This window comes from Notamacropus eugenii, chromosome 2 (genome assembly GCF_028372415.1).
Source record: "Notamacropus eugenii isolate mMacEug1 chromosome 2, mMacEug1.pri_v2, whole genome shotgun sequence".
NCBI lineage: Eukaryota > Metazoa > Chordata > Mammalia > Diprotodontia > Macropodidae > Notamacropus > Notamacropus eugenii.
The window spans coordinates 254333998-254359443 of NC_092873.1; the positions used below are offsets into that span (position 1 = coordinate 254333998).

At 38.4% G+C, this 25446-nt stretch overlaps 1 protein-coding gene across 2 annotated transcripts in view; it reads right to left on the bottom strand.

Annotated features, from left to right (window-relative positions):
• Positions 1-20385, bottom strand: part of PLG (plasminogen) — a 65514-nt gene extending 45129 nt beyond the window's left edge. The window contains exons 1-2 of one of the 2 annotated variants that reach the window (XM_072637703.1): positions 20269-20385; positions 11800-11935 (exon numbers count right to left, since the gene is read on the bottom strand). In XM_072637703.1, the coding sequence (XP_072493804.1) occupies positions 11800-11935; positions 20269-20317 (185 nt within the window). In that variant the 5' untranslated portion in view covers positions 20318-20385. The remainder of the gene's footprint in view (positions 1-11799; positions 11936-20268) is intronic. The other variant, XM_072637702.1, reaches the window with a different exon arrangement.
• Between the last annotated feature and the right edge of the window lie 5061 nt (positions 20386-25446).

Below are 25446 nucleotides of genomic sequence, written 5' to 3' on the forward strand. Positions count from 1 at the left end.
AGAACAATTTATACCATAATGACATTGTAAAGACAAATAACTTTGAAAGACTTAAGAACTCTGCTTATTGAAAAGATCAACTACAAATTCCAGAGAACTGATGACTAAGAATTCTACCTACCTCCTAATAGAGAGGTGATGGACTTAGGATGCAGACTGAGAGGTATATTTTTGGATACAGCTAATGTGGGAATTTTCTTTGTTTGACTATGCATATTTGTTTCAGAGATTTTATTTGTCATTTTTTCCAGTGGGATGGGAAGGAGAAAAAAATAATTTTTGTTCATTAAAAAATTAAAAATGAATTGAAACATACTGAATAAATATTTATTGATGATGGCAGATACAGCTAACATCATTGATTGAGTTTCCAGCATTAGAAAAATTGTGAATTAGGAGATTTGCCTTTTGACTTCCATTCCTTCATTACCTTCCATCACCCCAATCATTTCCACTCAATGCTACATCTCCTAGTCACCTAATGTCTTTATAATGCTTTTGTTTAGGGCTTTCTACTCCATCACCCCACCAAAACCAGCCGTCTCTGTTAATACTTTATGCGCCAGACCTTTTTCTTGCTCTGTCTTCCCACCTCTCCCATTCCCACCTCCCATCCTGCAGAATAATTTATTAAGCTAAACTGTGAAAATAGAGTAATGGAGAACAATGGCTTAATGTGTTATCCTTCCTAACTTAATTGAATTTAAATAAGAACTTAGTAAAATCTAACTTATAGGAGTATAATAATAATCCTGTCAAGGAACAGGATTTCTATGGAATTTCAGACTTAGAACATATTTGTTGGTTATGAGAACCTTCCAAATCATACTATGGTGGAGGTTACCTACTTATCTAACCCGTCTTTATTTTCTAGTAATAGAGAAGTTTCTTTGGTTCAAATTAGTAAACATTCATTAAACACTTGCTAAGAGCAGCTTATACTACTCTGCTAGTGGACAAGGTTAAGACATTTCCTGTTCTCATAGTTCAGCTTAGAATATGATACAGGAATGTGACCAATCCAGAGATGGTATGATGATGAAGCAAAAAGCAGCAACATTAAGATGTTTGTAGGCAGCTAGGTGGCACCCTAGTGCACAGAACACCAGACCTAGAGTCAGGAAGACTCATTTTCCTGAGTTCAAATCTGGCTTCAGGTACTCACTAGCTGTGTGACCCTGGGTAAGTCACTTAACCCTGTTTGCCTCAGTTTCCTCATCCATAAATGAACTGAAGAAGGAAATAGCAAACCACTCCATCATATTTGCCCTCCAAAAACCCAAATGGGATCATTAAGAATCTGACACAACTGAAAATGACTGAACACAATCTTGTAGGGCTGAGTCCATTTAAATTTAGGTATGGTAATCCTTCCAGAATAGGTGCACAATCTCTCACTAGGCCTGTACTTGAAACTTTTCTAGCCTGGTAGAGCCTGACAGAATTTGTACTTCTCTAGCATATCTTTCAAGAATTCAGAGGCACCTATGTACTGAAGCAGGATCCTAGAGGAAAGTTTACTGCATTTGGAATCAGAGAGTCTGAGTTCAAATGCTATTTAACCTCTGTGGGCCTGTTTTCCCATATACTAAATGAGAAGATTAGATTAGATGGCTTCTAGAATCTCTTGTACCTCTAAATCTGTGGTCTACGATCCCATTCAACTCACCATGCCAGTAGCAATGTCTAATTATGGAGATTTCAATGGGTGGATCAGGAGAGATGGTGACAAGATCTGGTGACAAATTATTTTATGCTATCATGAACATGTCAGGTCCTGGGCTAAGTAATAGTGCCTGGAAGACCAAGGAGCACTCAATACAATCAAAAGTTATTTGCTTCCAGATAAATTCAGTCAAGTCTGCTTGCCTCTTATGGGGAAAAAACTTAAAGTAGTTAGTCTAGATTACTCAGATCTACTACCCCAGCCTTCCTTCTTAGATCTAACCTTTGATCCTAACAACTTAAACCCCACAATTCCCATCCCACTGTTTGACTCTAGGACTCGGCCTTGTTTATTCAGATGAAAGTACTTATCAGCCAACCCACATAGCTGGCAGCTTTCCACTCCCCACTACTGGCCCTGCTCGGTCCCATCCCCTTCCACCCCACCACCTCCTGTTGTGTCCTTCTGGGATTCATATCTCAGAGTTGTTCTGGCTTTAGCTTCTAATGACCAACACTGTGCTTCACTCAATGAACAGTCTTCCTCCTGGAAGACATCCTGAATTGGAATGGACCTCCAAACAGTGGCATCTTGTAAATTGTATCATTGTTTGTCAGAGATCCTGAAGGATGACTCATGATCTAAACTGGTATTCTGTAGCTAGTGCCAGGACACATTAGCACGTCCCAGACGCTTCACTGGTGTGTCATAGACACTGGAACTTCCCAGTTATTTTAGCATAAGCCCTACACTGACCGATGCTCTACCCACCTGTCTTTCCTTTCTCCCTCTTCCCTCTTTATTATTTAATGAAATAAACTTTTTTCAGAGGTCTACTATCCTCTCTCATATACAACTTGTTATTCAGTCATTTCAATTGTCTTTGACTCTTCATGACTCCATTTGAGATTTTCTTGGCAAACATAATAGAGTTTACCATTTTACAGATGAAGAAACTGAGGCAAACAAGGCTAAGTGACTTGCCCAGAGTCACACAGCTAGTACATATCTGAGGCCTTAACCCTCTAATATAACACAATACCTACACTGGTCAGTTTTGGCCAGTAGAAAGGAGAGTTCACTCTTAATCCCTAAAGACATAATAGAACAAATTTAGAACTAGTGTATGAAAAAATTAGGAAACAGCAGTATATAAAGCTTCATGTGCATGTTAGATTATGGCAATTATAAAAATTCTCTTTCATCAGAGGATTCATTATAATTATCAGAAGTCAGAATACACAATTGTTTACCACATTCCTTAGAATGTGATCATCAGATCATAGATTTAAAGCTGGAAGGGACCTACTACTACTATTACCTATGATACTACTAATAATAAAGGCTAACATTTATATAGTGTTTACTATGTGCCATGCACTTTTTACTTGTTATATCATTTTTTAAAAACATTCATGTGGTATATACAATGTACTAAGAACTTTATAATCATTATCTCATTTAATCCTCACAGAAATCCTAGAAGGTATGTGCTATTATTATCTCCATTTTACAATTGAGGAAACTGAGGTTAAGTGACTTGCCCAGGGTCACACACTTAGTAAGTGTCTGAGGCTGGATTTGTGAGTTCAAATCTGCTCTCAGACATTTACTAGCCATGTCACCTTGGGAAAGTCACTTAAACCTTTTTACTTCAGTTTCCTCATCTATAAAACAAGTTGGAAAAGGAAATGGCAAACCACTCCAGTATCTTTGCCCAGAATACCCCAACTGGGATCACAAAAAGTCAGACACAACTGAAAAATGACTGAACAGTAACAACAGAATGTAGTCTTTCTGACTCTAGATCCACACTCTATCCACTGTGCCACCATCTGGTCATAGAACACTGAAGTTATCACAAAGCTGGCAGCAGGAATGGTACAAGAATATCTCATGTTGTATGCAGTTTTACAAAGTGTTATCTGTCTCCATCACAGCCCTGTGGAGTATCTAGAGAGTGCAAATACTAATATTCCTATTTTACAGATGAAAAGACTGAGGTTGACAGAGGAAATGACTTTTCCACAATGGCATAGCTAGTACTGTCAGAGCAAGGATGTGAAGCCAAGTCTTCTGATCACAAAGCTCGTGAGCTTTCTGCTTTACCATGACACCTCTCTGGTAGATATAACAAGAATGACTCAGAGATGGGGGAGCAGTTTCCAATGAATCAAGTAGTATCACATGTAAACTGAAATAGATTCTCTGCCAAAGACTACTGGGCATTCGATCTAATTCAGCCAGCATTTTTAAAGTGCCCGTTATGTGCTAGGCATTACAGGATCACAATTACAGGATTTGAGAGTTGGAAGATATCTCAGCAGTCATCTAGTCCAATCCTATATAAAAGGAATTATATATGACATATAAGAAAACGCAGCCTCTGGTTGAATTCCTCCAATGAGAGATTCCACCCCTCAAAGCAGCCTGTTCCACTTATAGACAGGTCTTTGAAACTTCCACCCACTGTTACTGTTCTGCTCTCAAGGTCAGATAGAATACATCTGATCCTTCCTCCACATGAAAGTCTTTCAAGTACTTGTAACAAGCAGTCATGGCCCCTTCTTCAAGATAGTTATGTCTAGTTCTTTGAAGCAAGCCTCAGATGGCACAGGCTTAAGAACCCTTTACTTGTCCTGCTTAAACTGTAAAGCCCAGAACTGAACTCAATAGTCCATACGGAGGCTGACTAAAGCATAGCTCAGTGGGGCTGTCATCTTACTCTTGCTAGAATTGATGCCTCTCTTAACATAGCCCAACACTGCATTCACTTTTCTAGTTATCTCACAAATCTGCAGACTCACATTAAACTTAAAGTCAACTATCCCCTCACCCCCACCCTGCAGATCTTGTTCAGAATAATTTCTATGGAAGCATGCCTTCAGTTTTGTTTAGTACGTAAGGGATAGACCCACCTGGAACGAGCAGTTCCAGTCAAATGATGGAGCAGGAAACAGTCTCGAGGAATTGAAAAGTAAGTGGGAGATGTGAAAAGAGTTAGTAGACAATGCTTTCTTGGATTTAACTGTGATAAGAAGAGATGTAAGATACACTGAGGGAATGGTAGAGTCAAGAAGAGATATTTTATAAATGGGGAGATCTAGGCATGTTTTTGGACAATGGAAATGAGAGAGTGAAGATGAGAAAAAAGGTAGAAAGTGAGGGTAAAAGCTATTGGAGATAATTAAGGGAATGGGATCAAGAGCATAGGTAGAGTAGTTATCCATGGCAAAAAGAAAGCCCACTTCTTCACCAGTGACTGTAATATAGGAGAAGAGAATGGAGAAAAATGGAAATGTTGAAATGTGGAATTTTGGACAAATAAGAGCCATGAAATTAGGGCCTAGTTGCAGTTAGACAGAATAGGGAGATTGGAGGCAGCAAACCAGATGAACTCTATCAATATTCCCCAGCAAATAACTTTGAAGTAACTCCTCAAATCAAATTTTGAGGCAGCAGAACCAACAAAGTCAGGGTGAGATATTTTTCTGGCCTAAGAAAACTTAAGAAGTCAACAGAAAAGATCTGTGACACTAGGGTAGAGCCCTGTCCAGAGTGCACATCGCTTTCAGCAAAAGTAGCAGCAGCAGCTTTTGGAGCTCTAAGTCTAGAGATGGTAAGGGGGTTGGATAACTGGTCAGTGCCCTACTCTGGCACTGATTGGCAATTCTATTGCCCAAACACAGTTCTGGGTCACAGTTCCAAGACGGAGAGGAGCACATACAATCAGTCACAAGGGAGCAGGGGGCTTGTTCCCAGTCCCAGGGCCAAGAGGAGTGCCAGTATTTGTGACTATAGGAGAATGGGGGACATGGTCCCAGTTCTATGGCTAAGAGGAGCACTAGTACTTGTGGATGCAGGAGAGCAGGGGCCCTCCCCAGGTAAAGAACAAAACATAGACCAGGAGAGCAGGGACCACACCTCTTCCTGTATGACTCTGCCTTAGAAGCACTGAAAACTTGCAGATCCCCAGAACTAGGTCTGAAACAGCAGCATGAAAAAGCCTGAAGTATAAGACAATGCCTCTCCACCCACAGGTGAACAGAGCCTAACTTTAACAGAAAGTAAAGTCAAAAAACAGGCTAGAAAAATGATCAAATAACAAAAAAAGAACTTGACCACAAAAAGTTATTATGGTGACAGGAAAGACCAAGACACAAATTCAAAAGAAGACAACAACATGAAAACAGCTATAAGTAAAGCTTCAAAGGAAAAAAATGCTCATCAGACACAAACCCAACAAGAATACCTGGAAAAAGAGTTCTCAGATCAAGGAAAAAATATTGCAAGCAGCCAGAAAGAAACAATTCAAGTATTGTGGAAATATAATCAAGATAATGCAAGATCTAGTAGCTTCAACAATAAGGGATCGAAGAGTTTAGAAAATGATATTCCAGAAGTCAAAGAAACTAGGATTAAAACCAAGAATCACCTACCCAGCAAAACTTACAATACTTCAGGGGAGAGCGGAGGAATGGTCATTCAATGAAATAGAGGAAATTTCAAGCATTCTTGATGAAAAGACCAGAGCTGAATAGAAAATTTGACTTTCAAACACAAGAATCAAGAGAAGCATGAAAAGGTAAACAGGAAAGAGAAATTAGAAGGGACTTACTAAAGTTGAACTGTTTACATTCCTACATGGAAAGATAATATTTGTAACTCTTGAGACTATTCTCAGCATTTGGGTAGTTGGAGGGATTTTATGTATATATAGACAGAGGGTACAAGGTGAGTTGAATAGGAAGGGATGATATCTAAAAAAATAAAATTAAGGGATGAGAGAGGAATATATTGGGAGGAGAAATGGAATGGGGCAAATTATCTCTCATAAAAGAGGCAAGAAAAAGCTTTTTCAATGGAGGGGGAAAGAAGGGAGGTGAGAGGGGAAAAGTGAAGCTTACCCTCATCACATTTGGTTTAAGGAGGGAATGGCATGCACACTCAATTTGGTATGAAAATCTATCTTACACTACAGGAAAGTAGGGGAGAAGAGGATAAGTAGGGTGTAGGGGGGATAATAGAAGGGCGGGCAAGTGGGAGGAGGGAGTACTTAAAAGTAAACACTTTGGGGGAGGGACAAGATCAAAAGAGAGGACAGAATAAATGGGGGGCAGGATAAGATGGAGGGAAATATAGTTAGTCTTTCACAACATGACTATTATGGAAGTATTTTGCATAACCGCACATGTATAACCTATATTGAATTGCTTGCCTTCTCAGAGGGAATGGGTGGGAAGGGAGAAAGGGAGAGAAATTGGAACTCAAAGTTTTAGGAACAAATGTTGAGAACTGTTTTTGCATGCAACTGGAAAATAAGAAATACAGGTAATGGGGCATAGAAATCTATCTTGCCCTACAAGAAAAGAGAGAAGATGGGGATAAAAAAAGGGAGGGCTATGATAGAAGGGAGGGCAGATTGGGGGAAGAATAATCAGAATGAATGGTGTCTTGGGGTGGGGGGAGGGGAGAGATGGGGAGAAAATTTGGAACTCAAAATCTTGTGGAAATGAATGTTGAAAACTAAAAATAAATAAACAAAATTTTTAAAAAAAAGAATACCTGGAAGAGATAAGAATAAGAGAGGAAAAGTTTGAAAGAAAGGCAATGCAAGAAAATTATGAAGAGAATTAACAGCTTGCAAAAGAAGGCACAAAAATACTGAAGGAAATAACATCTTTAAAAAAGAGAATTCGAATAATGATAAGAGGCACAAACTGTCACTGAAGAAAAAGACTCCTTTTAAAACAAATAGGTCAGATGGAAAAGGAAGTTCAAAAAGTCACTGAAGAAAAAACTCCTTAAAAAGCAGAATTGGTCAAATGCAAAAGGAGGTACAAAAATTCACTGAAGAAAATAATTCCTTAAAAATTAGAATTGGGCAAATGGAAGCTAATGAATTACTCCATGAGACATCAAGAAACAATCAAAAGTCAAAGAATGAAAATAGAACTAAATGTGAACTATTACACCAGAAAAACAACTGACCTAGCAAATAGATTGAGAGATAATTTAAGAATGATTAGACATTAGAAGGCTATGATTAAAAAAACAGATATCATTTTTCAAGAAATTATCAAGGAAAACTGCCCTAATAGCTTAACTCCAGAAGGTAAAATAAAAATTTAAGTTATCCACCCACCTTGGCAAGTCCTATATAAACTGATTCAAAGCGAAATAAGAAAAACCAAGGAAACATTGTACATAGTAACATCAGTGTTGTGATGATAATCAGCTGTGAAAGACTTGGCTATTCTGATCAATACAATGATCCAACACAACTTCAAAGGACTCATGATGAAAAATGCTATCCACTTCCAAAGAGAGAACTAATGAACTCTGAGTGCAAATTTACGCATAGTTTCCTCACTTCCTTTATTTTATTTGTTTTTTGTTTCATGGCTAATATGGAAATATGTTTTGTATGATTTCACTTGTATAATTAACATCATATTGCTTGACTTTTCAGTGGGTGGGAGAAGTGGGAGGAAGAGAATTTGGAACTCAAAACTTACCAAGAATGTTAAAAATAAATAATAAATAAATAAACAAGTGAAGGAAACAAAAAAATTGATGGAATAATTTCGTAGTGAACCCAATCTGTACTAGAAAGCAGACTAATGATGAAATACAAAGACTAGTCTCATGTAAAGTTACACTAATCCCCAATGCTTTAAAGATTGTCATATTATGCAGATGATCCATTCATCCTCCCGTAGCCTTGTTGAAGAGTAAAAATTGCACCATGGTGATTGGAATCAGAAGAAATTTTTATCAAACAGCAATAACACTTTGGCAATGTCTGCAATGTGCTTATTCTCCATCTTCAACACATATTACAGTATTACGGCTTAAGAAAGTCCACTGAGATGCACAGTATACAAATACACTTCTGCATCTCTGATATACACATCTATTATATCTTGCCTATGGACATATAATTAAAATAATCTGTTTATATAGAACTTTAAAGTTTACAGAGTATATGTATACAGTTTTTTCTTATTTGAGCCGCATAAGAATCCTCCATTTTATGGAGGTCAAGTGACTTGCCCAGGCTCGTACTGCTGGTAAGCATCTGAATTTGAACACAGGTCTTCCTGACTCCAAGTTCAGGGATCTACATACTATGTTTATGTTGAGCTTACTGAGAAAAATGTCAGAGTAAAGATGACCTGAGTTCAAATCTTACCTCATCAACTCACTAGCTGTGTAATGATGACCTAGTCACTAAATTTCCCCTTCATTTTACATGTGAAAAAAAATGTCACAGATACTGAGTGGCAGACTTTGGGCATGGTGTCACATCTTCTGACTCCCAAGTCCAGTGCTGGAGCATTGTTGAAATCATTAATACTTTTTATATTCCAATTGTTTCAAAAGGAAAGTTTTTGGAAAGGATTGCATTGAGGGTGGCTATTATAATGCAACATCCCAGATGCATGTAATTAGCATCCTAGGCCAGAGGAGATCACTCTTGGAAAGAGGATACTGAGGCAATAAGCCTGGATCAGGGAAACAATTTTCTACATGAAATACAAGCCACTTCTTTCTGATTTATCATAGACCTCAATACTTGGACTGAATCTGGCATTAAGCTCAGAATGCACATCATGCCATTTTCCAATCTGACCTTGAAGAACTGGAAAGCACATAAAGAAGTTATATTAGTAGCAGAGCATGAATATCTTCTAGAAGTACTTGTGTCAGAAGCCGGCAGGATGATGATCTTTGAGGGAATGCAGAATGTTAGACTGGAGGAGTCCTTAGATATCATTTTAGTGCAACTCTCCCATTTCACAGAATGAGAAAACTGAGGCCTTGAAAAGAGGGAAGGGACTTGCCCAAGGTCCCACAATGAGTCACTGGCAAAACCTGAACCAGCAGCTGAGTTCTCCTTATCCTAGTCCAAGGCTCATGAACAACTTCTCTAATACCCCAGAAATTGCATGCAGATTAGCTGAGGTCCCTTGTCAGCTCTAAATTCTATCAGATTGTTTCTTGGAGAGTGAACTAAACTAGATCTGGCATTAATTTCAGAATGCAGATGATGATATTTCCCAACCTGGCATTGAAAATGTAAGCTCTTTAAAGGCAGCGGCTGCCTGATTTTTGCCTTTGTGTCTCTAGTGCCTGGCACTGTGTCTGGTATACCATAGGCATTTAATAAATGCTTTTTAGTGATGATGGTGCTTCTGGAGCATTATTCAGAAATTAGGTGAAGCACATCTGTAGACACAGAAACTAGCCAAATAGTGTATGCTCTCTCTTCCTCTCTTTTTGCTGAGGGGGGCAAGACATAGCACTCATCACTCCACTTGGACTTTTTCTCTCCTCTAAGGGCAGGTGGCACTGTTTCCCTTTTCCCCCTCCTTTCTCCCTCTCTACGCCACAAATGCAGCCAGAGACTCTGTGCATTCTTTTTCCCTCTCTTTTTTGGACCCCCCAGACTGGATAACCACCAGCAGATGTCAGTTGTGGCTCAGCATCAGGCCAACACTGACAGGCCAACACTAGTCAGAACAGCTAAGCCCAACGTCTGGACCTTTACCTTTGAGTAAGACAGTCCAGTGGAATTCTTCTTGCATGTACTTGCCTGAGTGTTCAGGGCCCAATCTTTAAAACTAGACTCCTGACGTAGAACTATTTTGGTAAATTAACCTATTTGTGTTTCAATTTGCCTATTTATGGTAAATTTGCCTGGAACATGTATTCTGGAGGGGAGAGGAGAAGATAAAGACAGGGACATAGAGACAGAGAGAGATATAGAGACAGAGAAAGATATAGAGACAGAGAGAGAAAAACAGAGAGACAAGGGGGAGGGAGAAAGAGGAAAAAAGAGGAGAGGAGAGGGAAATGGAGAGGAGGGGAGAGGAGAGGAGAGGAGGGGAGAGGAGGGGAGAGGAGAGGAGGAAATGGAGGGGGGAGAAGAAAGATGCAAAGACAGAAAGAGACAAAGAGAGCAGGGGTGAGAGAAGGAAAGGAAAGAGAGAGGAAAGTGAGATCCATTTTTTAAAATAAATTGGTAGAGATCATGTCTACTGAAATATTGCTGGATGACATTTTTTAGTGTTGCTTTCATAAAAGCAAACTTCAGCCCAATTCCTCACTGTCAGTCTCCACGTCATTAAGTAGCCATAGCCCTGGTTTATGAAGCAGGCCAATACAAATACTGTAGAGATATTCTCATAGAGGTTAATTCATTTTTTAGGTCAATAACTATTATATGTCTAGGTGCTGTAAGGATGTTTGTGTTGTGGCTCTGAGCCTGAGATTTTTTTCGGTGTAGAGGGAACTTCTAATGAGGAAATCCCCTCCAAGGATGCAGATAGGCAATTTGTCCCTAATTTATAATATCAGAATGCTGCTTGGCCTGCTAAGAAGATTAAGTCACACACATCTAGGACACAGGTGGGGAACCTGCAGCCTCGAGGCCACATGTGATCCTCTAGGTCCTGAAGTGCGGCCCTTTGACTGAATCCAAACTTCACAAAGCAATTTGCACTTGAGGACCTACGAGGGCCACATGTGGCCTCCAGACCACAGGTTCCCCACCCGTGATCTAGGATGTGCAGAAGCAAGGCTTGAACAAATCTTCTGGATCCTAATACCAGTCTTCTATCCACTTTGCTACATTGCTTTCCAAAGTCTGGTCTCAGCAGCTTCTAATCCACTAATACCATAATACAATGTAGAATGTGATAAGCACCAAAAGGAGCTACAAAGTGCTATCGAAATTCAGAGAGCAGAAAATTAGTGAAAAATAAACTTAGAAAGATAGGCAGAGGACAAATCCTAGAGGATCTTGAGAAGGATGCCTGCTAAGAAGGTTGGACTTTATTCTGTAAGCAATGGGCAGCTACAGAAGTGGCATACATGCCCATGTTAGACAGTGCCACTCTTGGTAATGTTCTAGAGTCATCATTAGTTAAGCATACTCTGACACATAGGCAGGATTAAAAGGCTAAGGCTATTTGTTCATGCCCAACTATGACACCAATACATTCTTTTTTTCTTGTTAAATCCACCTTATGCTGATAAACAAATCCTTGAATCAATTCTTGCTTTCCCTCAAAGGTAGTGTCTTAACCAGCAGAGTGCATATGAAGTTGGACCCCAAGGGAACTTACCTGCAGACAAATTCAGTTTCCTTTTCACATAGTGCTTCACATTCTTCTGTACTACTTGCCACAAATTGCTTCTTTTGGGAATTAGAAAGTGACGCCCCTTCTGTTTTTATATAATTCTCTAGTGACTCTCCTTGTCCTAAAGAAAGGAGAAAAGAGAAAACTGCTCAAAGAAACAGTAAATACCATTCAGTTAATATCATTAATATTTTGGAATTCAGAGGAAGGAAAAGTAAATGGGGATTAAAATATGAGGAGTCCTGAATAAGGCTCCTTGCTAAGAATTTGGCTGTTATTTCTTAAGCAATGGGAAGCTGTTGAAGTTACATAAAAGTTCTTCATAGAGATGCTGTTTAATGTGAATCTAAAAAAAAAATCTCAGGATGAAGAAATTTTTTGAAGTAGTTCTTTTAATGTACTGTAACTATTTGGTAGGGCAGCATGCTACTATTTGAATGAAGAAAGTAGACTAAATCTCCACTAGAGTCTTATTCAGAGGTTCCATCATGGTTTGGAAATGAGATTGGACTCTTGAGAGACATGCCAGAGAAACACAGGCTATGCTAGTTGCTACCAGTTCAGGAAAGTGTCAGACATCTCATCCATTAGACTAAATTACTTAAGACTAGGAACTGTCTTTTGCCTCTTTCGATATCCTCTGTGCCTGGCACATAGTAGGTGCTTAATAAATGTGCTTATTGACTGTATGGGCCCACTGACAGACTGTCATCCAAAGACCAGACCATGTGTGTTTGGAAAGGCTTGTTACCAGATTGATTACTGAAATATTGACAAATGTTTCCAATCACAGTAACTCATGAAGCTATCTAATAAAGAATAAACATGTGTGCGTGTGTGTATGTGGGCATGTGTGTGCGTGTGTATGTGTGTGTGGGGGGGGGGAGGCAAGTGTGGGAGGGAAAGGAGGGCTTGTTCATCTTAAAGATGAACTGTCACACAAAGCAAATTTGGGGCATTAGAGTAATTAAAGAAGATATATTGAAAGGGAAAGAGAGTTTTATTAAACCCTTCCCTATTAAAACCTTGCTACCTTTCTCCTTAAGCAACTAGCAGTAACAGTCATCATGATAATAATGAAATTTTAAACTTGTGTTTACAAAGTCATTTACAACCTTAACCTCAGTCAATTTTCATAACAACCTTGTTAAATAAATTGTTCTTGTTCAGTCATTTCTGACTCTTCATTACCCCATTTGGGGTTTTCTTGGCAAAGCTATTGGAGGTTACCTTCTCCAGCTCATTTTATAGTAAAGGAAACTGAAGCAAGCAGAGTTAAATGACTTGCCCATGGTCACACAGCTATTAAGTGTTTGAGGTCAGATTTGAACTCAGGAAGATGAGTCTTCCTGATTCAAAGCCTAGTATTCAATCAACTGAACCACCTAGTGCCCATTAGGCCTACCTTACTGCCCATCCTAGATATACACATACTATTAGACAGTCTTAATAAGGTATTCATCCAATGGCATGTTGAAATCTGGACAACAGATATTTTTCATCCACTCAGTCTTTTCTGTGTAGATTTATAGACCAAACTCCATTGAGTGATTATAGATCTCTCTTCCAGGAGGTGTTGTAGTGCCTTGGAACTTGATATAATTACATGGTCAAGATAATGTGGAACAATGATGTCAAACTCAAATACAGAGGAAATCTTCTGGCCACATGTTGACTTAAAAAGTCATAAATTAACATAATCTATGTGGTGCTGTATTCTTATTTATTTTATTATTTATTGCTATTATTATTTATTTATTATCGTTAAGCATTTTTATTATTTGTTGTTATTTTTTCAAATTTATTAATTTACTTGTTTTCAGTTTTCAACAATCATTTCCATAAGTTCCCAAGTTTTTCCTCCTCTCTTCCACCTCCCTCCCCAAGAAAGAATGCAATCTTATATGGGTTCTACACATACATTTCTATTAAATACATCTACACATTAATCATGTTACATAGAAGAATTAAAATGAATGGGAAAAACCAGGAGAAAAACATAACAAAAGAAAAAATAGTCTGCTTCATTCTGCATTCCAACTCCATAGTTCTTTCTCTGAAAGGGGATGTCATTGTGTATCATGAGTCCTTTGAAAATGTTTTAGGGCCTTGCCTTCCTGTGAAGGACCAAGTCTGTCAAAACCAGTCCTCACACACTGTATCTGTTACTGTGTATAATGTTCTCCTGGTTCTGCTCATTTTACTCAGCTTCAGTTCATATAAGTCTTTCCAGGTTTTTCTGAAGTCTGCCTGTTCGGCATTTCTTAAAGCACAATCGTATTCCATTACATTCATATACCACAACTTGTTCAACCATTCAACAATTGATGGACATTCCCTCAATTTCCAGTTTCTGGCCACCACAAAAAGAGCTACTATAAATATTTTTGTACGTGTGGGTCATTTATTATTCTTGTTAAACATTTCCCAATTATATTTTAATTCTATTTGGCTGTTCTCCAGTGGCCAGGTACAGCCTAGATTTTGACACCTCTGATGTAGAGAGCCTCACCACGAGAATGCACAAGAATCCCATCTTTACCTAGATTCTGTGCTGCCTAACCTCCCAGACCCTAGAGAATACCTATGGTGACCATACAGCTCCTTAGTTTACGTCTCACCTGATTTTTATTACAAAATCATTGAACAGTTGTTTTTATTGTTATGTCATTGACAGCATCTTTAATAATATTGACACATGTGTAGTAGAGGTTTAATTGAACTCTAAAAGCCATTCCAGTGATTGTGTCTGGAGCTCCCCCTAGATACTTCTGAGGACTCTAAAAATGTGATGATTTCAGTGGTTGGATGCTTGGAGGATGGTGAAGTTCATGACTGCTTCTGGCCGTGTGGTAGCCTAGCACTGAATGAACTGGTCACTTCAGGATGAAGCTAGAAACCTTGAGTGGTCCCTTACTCCTTCATTACCTTGTGACAGTGGTAGGAGACTAAAATGCTGCCTCAGTTAAAAAGAAAGACAGCTGGTTCACTCCTCTTTTGCCAATCCAGGTGGAATCAAAGGAGATTTACAACAAGAAGTGGGGAATAGGCTGGTCCTTCCCTACCTGAGCATCATGGTTACTGCTTTCTTGTGGCATATGGACCTCTGGTTTCTTTTTCTCCTTTATATTTCCTTTACTGAACATCAATCTCAACTAGACATGTCCAGGCTTGGAGTTTGAGAGGTCTTTTGTTGGCCATCCTTCATTTTTGAAGAGGACCAGTGATATCACAGGTGATGTCTTGACTTGGGAGTGAATTGGATTTAAGGGAGGTAGAATTATGAAATCATCAACCTCACTGTCTCTTCCTGAGCCATCAAAGTCAAAACAGTGGCAGGACAAAAGTCAAAACAACTGGCTATGGACCAGAATTCAGTGGATGACCTTGGCATCACAGATGCCTGACCAAGCTCTGAGTTTCACAGAGCCTACTTCAGCTGCCTTCATGGCTTTTGGAACAAACTGCTCCCATCTACCCAGAAAATCTTCACATGCTTGGGGTAGACATCCCACTAACTTACCAAGGGGTTTGACACTTGTCAGTTACTCTCAACCTGGTTTAGCCAGTCTGCCTAAAAGGTTTACCAGGGTGTGGCAACTGCAAATGATACAGCTTCTTGGAGCCACTGAGCTTACTGAGTGAAGCTGACAAATGGTAATTAATAGAAGATGATCACCAGCACTCACAAGAGAACCATACCCTGAAAACAGAGAGTTGGAAGAATATAGAGTTGTATTTTGTCCTTCATTTTTGAAAAGGACCAGTGAGAACCAAGGTGAAATCTAAAATGCCCGTTCAGCATTGGGGCCTGGCAAATGCTGCAAGTTTTGACCATATCTAATATCAGTCTCCTAGCAGAGTGTAACAGGAGTTATAAGTTACTGAATCCTTTTTAAGTCATCCTATCAACGTTCACTGTGTCTTTCATGTTTAGCATTCTTCTGTGTGTAAGAATAAAATACCTGTCCCATAACTAATTTATAATTTACACTGAGTACCTTTTACCTGAGTACACTGCCCTTTGGGCAGACCCAGATATGAGGTTTAAATAATTTGTCCCCACAGTGGGGTATAGAAATCTATATTGCTCTACAGGAAAATAGAGAGCAGGGAGATGAGAGAAGGGGGAGGTGATAGAAGGGAGGACAGATTGGGGGAAGGGGTGGATGGGGTGCATGCTGTCCTGGGGTGGGGGTGGAAAAATATGAGAAGAAAATTTGAAATTCAAAATTCTGTGGAAGTGAATGTTGTGAACTGAAAATAAATAAATTATATATTTAAAAAATAATAATAATTTGTCCCCAGAGCACTTGGGTGGAGGATTTAATCAAAAAAGAAGCCAAGGTGCCCCCACCATTAGAGCAGAAGTTCTTAAACTGGAGTCTGTGAACAGGTAATAGTTTGCAAACCGTATTTCAATATTCCTTTGTAATCCTAGGCGTTTTGCTTTATGCATTTAAAAACATTATTCTAAGAAAGGGTCCATTGGCTTTACCAAACTGCCAAAGAGAGCCATGACTCCCAAAAAATGGTTTAACAATCTCTACACTCTAGTTTAGGCTTCCCGAGACTGAACCCAGTGTGGCAACTCTTGCTGTGACACCTGTCAAAGACTATCTGAATATTTATTTAGGTATGTGTATATTTTTGTGGAGTCAACAACTATTGTTAAATACTTTGTGTATGTCCTGGGGGAAGGGGAGTGTTGTTAAATATTATAGATGCTATTGGGGCAATTAATAACAATTCATAGAATCTCAGAGTTGGAGGCCACCTAAGAGATCATAACTGAAGGAAGCTACTCTGTCCAGTGGAAGCGGCAGCAGTGGCTTTGCAGTCTTGACTTGTTCCTCTGATGCTTACTACCAGTGTGAGCTTGGGTCAGTCATGTAACTTCCTTGGCTTAAATTTCTTTATATGTAAAATAAAGGAATAGCACAAGATAATCCCTGAGGTCCCTTCCAGAACTAGATTCATAATCTATGATCAAGAATTACCTCTATAAAATATACATACAAATAAAAGGTTTTGCTTGAAAGAGGACCAGTGAAGGGGAAACCAACACATCCTAAGACATCTCCTGGGACTTGGAGATAATTAACTAGTAGGAAGCACTTCCTTATTCTTAATTTCAATAGGCGTCTTTGTAGTTTGCACTCACCATCCCTAGTTTTGCCTTTTAGAATTAAATTTTTTAAAAAGTTTAACCTCGCCCCCTACCTTCTGTTCTGCAAACCAGATATTCTCAGGTCCTTCCGTAGATCTACTATGAGAATTTCCCCCTCACTGAAAATTTTTTCAGCAAAAGCTAAAAGCTCACTTGAGTATGTTGTAAATGAGATTGTCATTCAGGATGTTTGTTGTTCAGTTGTGTTCAACTCTTCATGACTCCATTTGGGGTTTTCTTGGCAAGATTATCCATCTCCAGTTCATTTTGCAGGTGAGGAAACTGAGGCAAACCTGTTTAAGTGACTTAGGGCCACGCAACCAGTAAGTGTATGAGGTTGGATTGGACCTCAGCTTTTCCTGACTTCAGGCCGGGTGCTCTATCCCTTGCACTACCCGGCTGCTTTGATACTCAGAATGTACTAGAAGGCTTTTAGGTTTCTCCAAACTCTGAGATTCTGTGATAAGTCTGAGAACTTTCTTTGTCATATTTGCTCTCCTTTGAACACTCCTAACTGGATCTGTAAGTCTCACAAAACAGCAGCACTTGCTAGCCCTTTGTGGTAAAAAAAAATAGTACTGTGTTCCCAGGTCCATCTTGGTGCCTCGTGTGTGGCATAAACTCTACAGTTTGACGTTTAGAAATCTTCATAACCTGACCCCTTCCTAGTTGTCCAGTCTTCTTCACACAGTAATCTCCTCCACCACATACTTAGGGTTCTGTAAATTTACTTGCTGGTTGTCCCTGATTCTCCCATCCCTGATCTTTTACACTGGCTCTTCATATGCCTGGAATACTTCCCCTCCTAACCTTTGAGTCTTAGAATTCTGGCTGCCCTTTAAAATTCAACCTAATCACCACCTTCTGCAGGAGGCTCTTCCCTCAACCTGAGCATTTGCTAATACCTTCTCCTCTACTTTTTCATCTGCTCTGGAACTATCTTCTCAGTACTGATTTGTCTATGTCTCTCCAATTAGAATGTAAGTTTTTTGAGAACAGGCATTTTCTTTGCACTTAGCATGGTGCCTGGAACATAGGAAGCAGCTTAATTGATTGATTTAATTGTAGAAAGTTTAAAGGTTTCAAAGCCTAGAGTCTACATTGTGTTCCAGGCTAAGCTCTCAAGTCCCAGAGAGTTTTGCTAGAGATTTTGTAGATCAGGATACTGCAAAGTAATTATAAATCTCTAAAGAAAGGAGTTAAGACTTTATGAAGTTCCCTAGGGAGTCAGAAAGGCAACAGAATTAAAATAATGCACAAAGAGAGGTAGGATTTACTGTTCACCGTTAAGTAAATACTGAAAATATTCAATCTAACACACCGTGAGAAGATACTGAGAAGATATCACAAAAGAACCAGTTTCAGAGTTTATATTCCAGAGCTAAATAGGAATCAACTCTAGAATATTTTCTTCTTATGAATTTTGGCTCAGCTAGACTATTCATTTTACTACTCAATATAATCTGGGTCTTTTTGTTTTATTTCAGTGAATTGTTAGAACAATCTTTCTTTTCTTGCTTCTCGTACCATGAGCATTCCTTAAAGGTAAATTAGAAATAATTTAGAAAGAGACGGACATAAGGATAGGGATTTGCCTTGTCTATCTTCCCAAGCGACATTATTGTTTAGCTTCTCTATTTTCTCACTTTCTCAAAGCAATTGTACTCTAGAGGGAATTTGAATTCATGGGGCATCGTAAGACTATATATTTTAGCAGCAAAAATATATCATAGAGCAAACCCAAGGTAAGAATATATTGTTACTGAAATGAGTGCATTTTAAGAAATAAATCATAGAGAGTTTTTGTTTTTACATTTGCAAAATTGTAAAGTATTTGTTTGTTAGCTAAATGCAGATGTAAAATGTTCATTCCAATCCATTTAGAAGGGCTCTTTCAGTGCTCTAGAAAAATGATATTAAAGTCAAAAAGAAAAAAGAAAATTTTGAATTAAAAAATGTTTTTGAAGAAAGATTAAAATGAAGATAAATTCTGGTATTTAAGAAGATGCATACTCTTAAAGAATGTTTCCCTTAGATTGACTAAGGCAAACAATATGTGTGTTTGTGTGTTATATACTGACATATGAGTGTTTCTCCCTAGTTTTCTAACCTGTGTTCAGATTGCTGAAATAGACCTTCATTTCCCGTAAACAGCTATTTGCTTATTCCTTATCTGACCTCTATTTGCTTTTCCTTCTTCTGGACAGGTAGCAATATAAACAAGTGCTTGATTACAGTTTTTAAAAAAATCATTTTGTAAAGTTTTCTGTCTTCTCATTTATGTCAACTCTAGAGCAGCTATCCAAACATCTTTTATATAATGAAATGTGGGAAATTAGTTAACTCATACAGAACACTGAAAAAGATAGACCAGGCAAGTCCTTATCTTTATGTCCAGTTTACCTTAACGGAACGCTCAGGGTATGAGAAGCAAGAAAACAAAGATTGTTCTAACAACTCACTAAAATAAAACAAAAAAAGATTATATTAAGTAGTAAAATGGAAAATCTAGCTAAGGAACCTCTCAGAGTTGTTCCTACAGGGGAGTATTTAACTATTGCCCTACTGTTTGTATCTTCCATCTAGTTACACACACACACACACACACACACACACACACACACACACACACACACACACACACACCCCATAATTCTATGTCTTTGATGTACCCAAAACTATTTCACAGGTCCTATTTTTCCTTTATATGGGCTTCATTTTAAAGAAAAGACAATAATGCTCAAAGTAGTGTTTTAAATTTGTCTTAAAGGGAAACCTTTAGTGAAAATGTTCAATTTAAGAAAATTAAGAATCATAATAATGAAATCTATTTATTGGTCACTTTGCCAAACTTTTTTTTGGAATGCCAAATGACTGGTTTAACTATTTTGTCTAACCTTCCTTTTTAAGTATACTGGAACTTGGAAAGTAATTCATTTTCCTCTCTATCCCACTTTTCTCTAGTATTTTGCCAATATTTATGGGGAAATATCACCACTTGATAAGTTCTACAGTTTTCTACCACCTTTTAGCCTGACAATTCACTGGACCAAATGCTGAAAGAACCAATTTACATATAAAGTCATTTAAAGAATCATTTTTATATTAAGTCAAACTAGAAGCATATTCAGAGGTATTGTTGAGCCTTAACAATTCAACCATTTGCAACGTGCTTATTCTTTCCTAGGAAAAAAAAAATTTGAAATTACAAAAAAAGTAATGGAAAGCTTGGATGCTCCTAAAGTTACACATTCTATTAAAGTAAATATTTTTCAAAGCCTTACCTGATTTAAGAAATAAAAGAAAGAGAAAGATTACTTTCCCATATTCCATTTTGGGGTTGACTGGCAGGGTCCAGAAGGCTGTGTGTCCCAAAGTCCCAAGCTTTATTGACTCATACAAGAGAAAAGGACCATCAACAACAAAAAAGTCAAATTAAGTTAATTATTCTCCCAGAGACCCTTGCCATTTTGCTCCAAGCGTTCAAACACTGCCTTCCATGGAAAAGCTTGCAAAATGTTTGATGCCAGTATTTGTTTTAGATGATAGGAAGTGATGAAAGTAGTCCTCCCCCCATGTCCCATTCTCATTGCCTTTTCTAAATGCTTACCCCCTTCCCTTTATCTCCCCATATAGTCCATATTCTTGTTTTCTTCCTTTATTCCATTTCTGGTTCATTAAAAGAAAGTGAAAAAACACACTGGTTCTGAAATATCTATGCCTTCTGTTACTAATCTCAAGCTTGACACATTCTCATTAAATCTCCCAAGTCCTGCCAAGCTGTGAGAATTAGTCTTCAACTCAAAATTATTATTTTGCTGTTTGATTCTCTGAACAATTATTCCTGGTGGACCATAAATACTATAAAATCAGCAGACATTTAGTGGGCACCTATTAATATGCAAAATACTGTATGGGCCCAGATTTCTACTCTTCAAGGACACATGATTTCATTCAGATAGGCATTCCTTCTACCAATTCAAATCACAATCCTTCTTTTAAAGACAACCTTAATGAACTCTTATAGCTTTTTTAAAAATTGCCTGTTGATCAACATTCTAATGACAAAAAAAGTATGTAAATAAGCAAGCATGCTTAAAATATTTGCAGAATAAATAGAAGATCAATTTTTAGAAGGGGAAGAGACAGTAATAGCTGAAAGAAGCATAGAATATACCTGAAGTATAAAACGGTCCTTTGAGTAGAGTTTTGAAGTAAACAAGGGTTTCTTAAGAGGGTTGGGTTAGGTAAGGAAGGCATCCATCTCTAGCATGGCAGCAACCTCCACCTCATGGAAGCTATTAAAAGATAACAAAACATCTTTGAGACTTCATTGGTCCAGAAGACTAAGGCTGAAACCACTGGCATAGCTTTCCAGGAAGAATTCAGGCTAACACATGAAAAATGCACTGTGTTCAAATGAATCAGTTCTGTATCCTTGGTGAGTGTCCTTTCTATTCTATAGGTAAGAAAATCTGTTTTTATTGACTGCTAGATAGTCTACCAGTATTTTTTTATTCTAATCCAAAATATCAATCATTGATCAATTTGAGTCAGAACTGATCCAGAACAAGTATAAAGATGAATTGGAGTATCATGTGTGAGAAACATGAAGGAAGGCTTGGCTGGACCACAAAGTGGTTTGAAAGGTACATTGAGGTCACTTTGTGAAGGACTTTAAAAAACAGACAGAAGTGTTTTTATTTGATCCTTGTGAAAATAGGAGGCCACTAGATTTTAATGAATAAGGAACATAAGTCAGAACCATGCTTTAGGAAAATCACTTCAGAAGTTATAGGGAAGATGGATTGTGGTGAGAAGAGACTTGAGGCAGGGACATCAACTTGGAAGCTATTGCACTAGTCCTCATCTGAGATGAGCTAGAGTTGTAGCCCTGTAAGCAGAAAGAAGAGGAAGATAGATGTGAGGGATATTGTGGAGATTAAAAACACACACACAAGATTTGGTAACTGAGTGGATATATGGAATGAATGAGCCACAAGGTGGGAATGACACCAAGGTTGCAAGTACACAAATGGAAGAATGTGATAGCCTCAGTAAAAATAAGGATGTTCAGAACAGAGGGAATGATAATGAGTTCAATTTTCATACATTGGATTTGAGATACCTCTTGAGTATCCAGTTTGAAATATCCAACAGGTAAGGCTCAGACAAAAGACCAGGGCTGGAGATACAGATTTCGGAGTCAAAAGCATAGAGGTGAAAATTAAGCCCATGAAAACTGATGAGATAACCAAGAGATATAATTTAGAGAAAGGAGAAGGCCCAGGGCAGAGCCTTGGGTAACAACCCAAATTAGTGGACGTGATATAGATGATGAATCACAAAGGACACTGAGAAGGAGGAATCAGATCAGTAAGAGCTTCCAAAAAAGAATGAGAGTAATGCCAAAGCAATAAATATAAACTGGTCTACTGTGGTGCAATGGCTAGAGCAGTGGGCTTGGAATCAGAAAGACTCGTCTTCCTGAGTTCAAATCTGACCTCAGACACTTACTAGCTGTGTGACCCTGGTAAGTCACTTAATCCTATTTGCCTCGATTTCCTCATCTGTAAAATGAGCTAGAGAAAAATGGCAAAATACTCCAGCATCTCTGCCAAGAAAACCTCAAATGGGGTCATGAAGTATCAAACATGACTGAAATGACTAAACAAAAACAACAAATATTACAGAGCTAGGCAGACCATATCTCCCCTTCATCGTTTCAGGGGTCCCTGAGGAATTGAGGTGGTTGTCTTTTCTAAACTGTAATGTTTTGAACTGCAATTGGCTATGCTTACATACCAGCTCAACTCTACCACACACACCTAAATTTGTCTTAATTATATCTTTTATTATTTCTAAGAGAGGCATTGTGATATTGTGAATAGAGAGCTAGCCATCAAGAAGACCTGAGTTCAGGTCCCACCTCTGACACTTACTAGGCAAGTTACTTGACCTCTCAGCACTCTAGGGAAACTCTCTAAGACTATAAGTTGTAGAGAAAGTGCTAACCTAACCAGAAGTGTAACATGTGTAGCAATATAGACCCCGAGGAGCGTTATTTTAACTTTCACTTACACTGGGAAGTTGGTTGCCAGAAGGCAGCTAGCTACATTCCCTCTCCCCTTAAATCTGTAGAGGTACCCCAAGGAGCAGTGGGTTTTTTTCTCAGCTATCAGATTGAGCCCCCATTTTATTATGTCTTCCTCCTGCCCTACCCTCCAAAATGATACCTGTAATTGCAGAGGGAGTTTCCTGATCCAGTTATCCATACCAACAAAATCACAAACCTAGTCCCTTTCCAATTATTTTCATGTCGTGAATCACAAGGCTGACTTCAAGAATGTAATCAAAGCTACTTGCCATGGTAGTGACTTTCCCATTTTGCCAAAATTGTAACTTACAGCTTTTTCAAAGAAAGAGGAAATTTTAGAAAATGGAAAGACAGATTGTTTTTCTTAAGACATTGAAATCATCATCTTTTCATGATGTTCTTTTTCTTTCTTTGATGTATTAAGACTCTAGTACAAGAACAGTATCTATACATTTTATGTAATGAATGTGAACATTTTACTTCTTTAATCAGGTATTTTTTACTTTCATTTTGGGACTAAATACTAAGAAAATCTAAGTTAGAGGCAACATGATCTTGTAAATGTTTCTTTGCTTTAAATAGCTACCCAGCCTGTTCTGTTATGGGGAAAGTAAATATCCCAAACCCACCAACCATAGGCCACCATAGGCTAAGGTAGGGATGGTTGCAGAGAGAATATCTCTCTGGTGCAACATTGTACCCTGGGGTAGGGCAGTTGTTATTGAAGCTTAAAAGGGGCCCTGAAACTAAGATATTAAAGGGGACATGAAACTAAGGTATTCTTCTAGTCATATAGCTACTGACACTGTATGTTTTGTCCTATAGCTTTGAAATCTCAGTAGAAAAACATTAATAGCTGACATTAATTGTGATACTTGACATACATTACCTTTTGAGTCTCATAAGAATTCCGTAGGGCCACTTGACATAGTTAATAGTTTGGCTGGACTCAGAGTAAAGAGACCCTGGATTCAAGTCTCACCTTGGATATAGACTGATTCCATAAACCTGGACAAATCACCTAACATTTCGGTGTTCTAGGCAACTCTCATAGGTTAAGCTGCAGGATAATTGATGATCTGAATTGGTAGAGAGAATTCTTTTTTGGGAGTTCTCTACCCCAGGGAAATCACAGGTCTGGACCGAAAACAATTCAATCCTGTAATACAGGTAGAGACAGGTACTGGACCAATTTCTATTGGTGTTGTGTTTGTTCTTCATTCTCAAAGAGGACCATGACATCAAGATGATGACATGACTTGCAGCTGACTTTGATTTGAGTGAGGGAGGGCTGTGCAAGGTCACCAACCTCACTTTCTTCTCCTGAATGAGGAGAATCCCACTTCCAATGAGGAGACTTCTCCTTCCAATGAAGACAGTTGCCTTACCAATGCAGGCCTTTTCTCTGTAACTTCTAGTCTTTCATAGTTGCCTAGAGTACTAAGAAGTTGTGACTTGCCCATGGTCTCACAGGCAGCATGTGTCAGAGTGTTGCTCATGGGTCTTTTGCATTCCAAGATAAGCTCTCTAACTACTATACTACTTCTACAGCATACTTGAGAAAGGTACTATTTTTTGCCCATTTCTTCAAAGAAGGAAATTAAGGTTTAGAAGTAGCTTACTAATGTGTCAGAGGTAGTCTGGAAAGCAGGTAGTATATAGAATACTGGACAGAATCCAAGACCTGGATTCAGTCCAACCATATATTAGCTTTGTTACCTTGGGTAAGTCACTTAAATTTTCAGAGTCTCAGTTTCCTTGACTACAAAATGGGAATCCTAAAGGCACCATCAGGAGTTGTGAAAATCAAATAACACTTCTAAACAAAGGAGTGCTGATGCTAGCTTGTGCCAATTCAGAAAAGTCAGTTGTTAAATTTTCAGTGTGAAAGCTTAGACTGGAGAAATTAGCAAACACTACAGATCAGTGCTTGACTGATTGTTGATTGTCTAGACTTAAGAAAGTGATAAAGAAAGTATTAATAATGCAAACCAAGCTTAAAAGTGTGTCATTTGTGTTGTTGTCTAGTCATTTCCATCGTTTCCATTTCTTCATGACCCCATTTGGGGTTTTCTTGGCAAAGATACTGGAGTGGTTTACCATTTCCTTCTCAAGCTCATTTTACAGATGAGGAAACTGAGGTAAACAGGGTGAAGTGACTTGCCCAAGATCACACAGCTAGTGAGTTTCTGAGGCTAGATTTGAACACAGGAAGATGGGTCTTTATAATTTCAGAGTCATGTGATCTTTTTTTTTAATAAACAAACTGCTATTAAACATTTTTCAGCATTCCCTTGCCTATAAAGCACTTTCTAGATTTCAGAACTTTAGAGAAATGATAATTAGTATTGTTGTCTTTATTACC